At 39.6% G+C, this 2467-nt stretch overlaps 1 protein-coding gene across 1 annotated transcript in view; it reads left to right on the forward strand.

Moving 5' to 3' along the window:
• Positions 1 to 213: 213 nt before the first annotated feature.
• The window catches only part of LOC118337255 (corticotropin-releasing factor receptor 1-like), a gene marked incomplete at its 5' end in the record, with an annotated part of 8301 nt that continues 6047 nt past the window's right edge, over positions 214 to 2467 (forward strand). The window contains 2 exon segments of the mRNA XM_035674192.1: positions 214 to 320; positions 2273 to 2393. Of these exon segments, the coding sequence (XP_035530085.1) occupies positions 214 to 320; positions 2273 to 2393 (228 nt within the window).

Raw genomic sequence — 2467 nt, forward strand, 5'->3', positions numbered from 1 at the left:
ACACACACTCTTACACACACACTCCCACACACACACACACACACACACACACACACATCTGGAGACTAGCTGTAGAGGTCTGGGGACTATCTGTAGAGGTCTGGACACTAGCTGTAGAGGTCTGGGGACTAGCTGTAGAGGTCTGGGGACTAGCTGTAAAGAACAACAAACAAACCAACTGCTGTCCCTGTTTCCTGTTTCCTGTGTGTTTAGAGGAAAAGTAAAGTTCATTATCAGGTTGCTGTGATCATCAACTACCTGGGTCACTGTATCTCTCTGGGAGCACTGCTGCTGGCCTTCACACTCTTCATGAGACTCAGGTAATCTGTCTGTCTGTCTGTCTGTTATTTATTTGTCAATCATTGTCGTCCTGAAGCGTTAAACCACAGCTACTGAAGGGTCTCTGTCACAACAGCAGTCCAGTTGGCAGAAGTTGTGGATTCTACCTGATATACGTTTTATTCAGCAGTCTTTTATCTCGCTGCCTTCAGCCTTGATGCTCAGCTAGGAATCCCACCTGCAGGGTTATTGTCTGCAGTGGACAAAAGTACCTGGTACCTAGAGTGAGTCAAGCTCTAATAAATCCAGTGGGCAAGAAGAGAAGGACTCCTTCTAGTTCTGACTGATTGACAACAGTTTAAGAATGATCAGCCTGCTTGGTTGGGACCTCCTGTAGCTGTTGCTGTTACTATAACTGTGACCAGTATTTTCCAGTCCAGTATCCAGTTCTTTTAGTCATTGTTGACCGAATCATGATCTAAGCTTTGTGGAGGTCTCTAAAATAACTAATATTAGAGGTGGAGACAAATAATGGTCTGACGGGTCTACTTTCTTTGAGAGAGAAAGATGAAGATGACACCATTCATTATTACTTATTACATGAAACGATTTCATTATTACTTAAGAATTGTATATTACAACAACCTGAAACTGCCCTGTGATATTATTATTAAAACCCTGTCGCTTACTCACACACCGACAGTCTTTATGTTAGAAAGGAGAAGACCATCAAGGTCAAATTAGGCTGGTTGGAACATTTGAACATATCCCCCAACCCTGGTTCCAAGAATGTTGAACGGAACCGCTTTGAGAACCAGAGCTCATCTGGTAGAAGAACGGAGCAGAATGAGGCATTCAGGGACATTCAGGTTCTGAGAATGTTTGTAGATCTCAGCAGAGAAATAAAACTGAACTGAGGTCAGCTGGTTCATCAGCTGATTGAGACTCTAATGAACCTGAAGGATCCGGATTCTGTCTCATCCTTTGATCCTCATAAACAAACAGCCAGTGTGTGTGTGTGCTGGGTGATGTCCAGTCATTGTTGGAGGATTAAGGATCAAACAGAGTCGGAGGAGGAGGATTAGAGATGAAATGAAGCTTCAGTCCAACAGATTCTTTTCTATTTTAGTGTCTCATCCTGTTCTGTTGTTTTTAATCCTTTTTTTCATTGAAACCTTTAAAGATGTTAGTGTAAAATCTAGAGATGTCCAGAGTAGAGCTGCACAATTAATCAAAATATTATCAAAATAGCAGCATGGTGCAATCTGCAAATTGCAGAATAATAATGAATGTAATATAATGTTTTGATAAAGGTAAAATGTGACGGCATTATAATGAAGTACTGTAGAGCTGCAGATGTGCCCTGGTCTACAAATCTTGTTTTCCAGCTTAAAGTATTTGTTTGGTGCAGACAACAGAACTCTGTAACCATTGACCAAAGACGGCTCTTTTCTCTGTCGTTTTTGTCTTTGTCGAGGTCGTCTTACTGTCATATCACACATGAAATAATCTAATAATACTGCAACCCAATTTATATTGTTTAATATATGTTGCACATCTATTAAATACATTTTGAAATGTGCATATGAAGTATTGGAATTTACTATTATGGGAGTTTGTGAAAGAGTTCCTCTCTGACTAAGAGACAGATTCAATATTAAAGGACAGTATTAATATTCTCTCCATTTTTTTAATCTTTTGACAAAAGATGTTTTCTTCACTTAAAGAAAAATTGCCAAAAACTAAACTGTAGTAAGTGCAGTTACTAGGTTTATCATCTTAGTAGATTAAATCTAAAAATACTTTAATTAAAATACTTTAATTCTTCTGAATTCTTAATCTATTTCAACTTTGTACACAGTAAACAGAAATCCAGATTTAATGTAATAAAAGTAGATTTAGTCAGAAAGTAGTTACTGCAGTCAACAAATTGATCTGAACTGAGTTCATTATCTGTGTGTGTGTGTGTGTGTAGTGTGTGTGTGTGTTGCAGGAGTATCCGCTGTCTGAGGAACATCATCCACTGGAATCTGATCTCAGCGTTCATCCTGAGGAACGCTACCTGGTTCATCGTGCAGTTAACGATGAACCCCGCTGTTACCGAGAGCAACCAGGTAACCATACACACACACACTGTCCCTGATGACGGTCACCATGGAGACGAGGTGATTGACAGCTCATTCTCAGT

Source organism: Morone saxatilis, unplaced genomic scaffold (genome assembly GCF_004916995.1).
Source record: "Morone saxatilis isolate NCDOM2014 unplaced genomic scaffold, NCSU_SB_2.0 Contig3, whole genome shotgun sequence".
Taxonomy (NCBI): Eukaryota; Metazoa; Chordata; class Actinopteri; family Moronidae; genus Morone; species Morone saxatilis.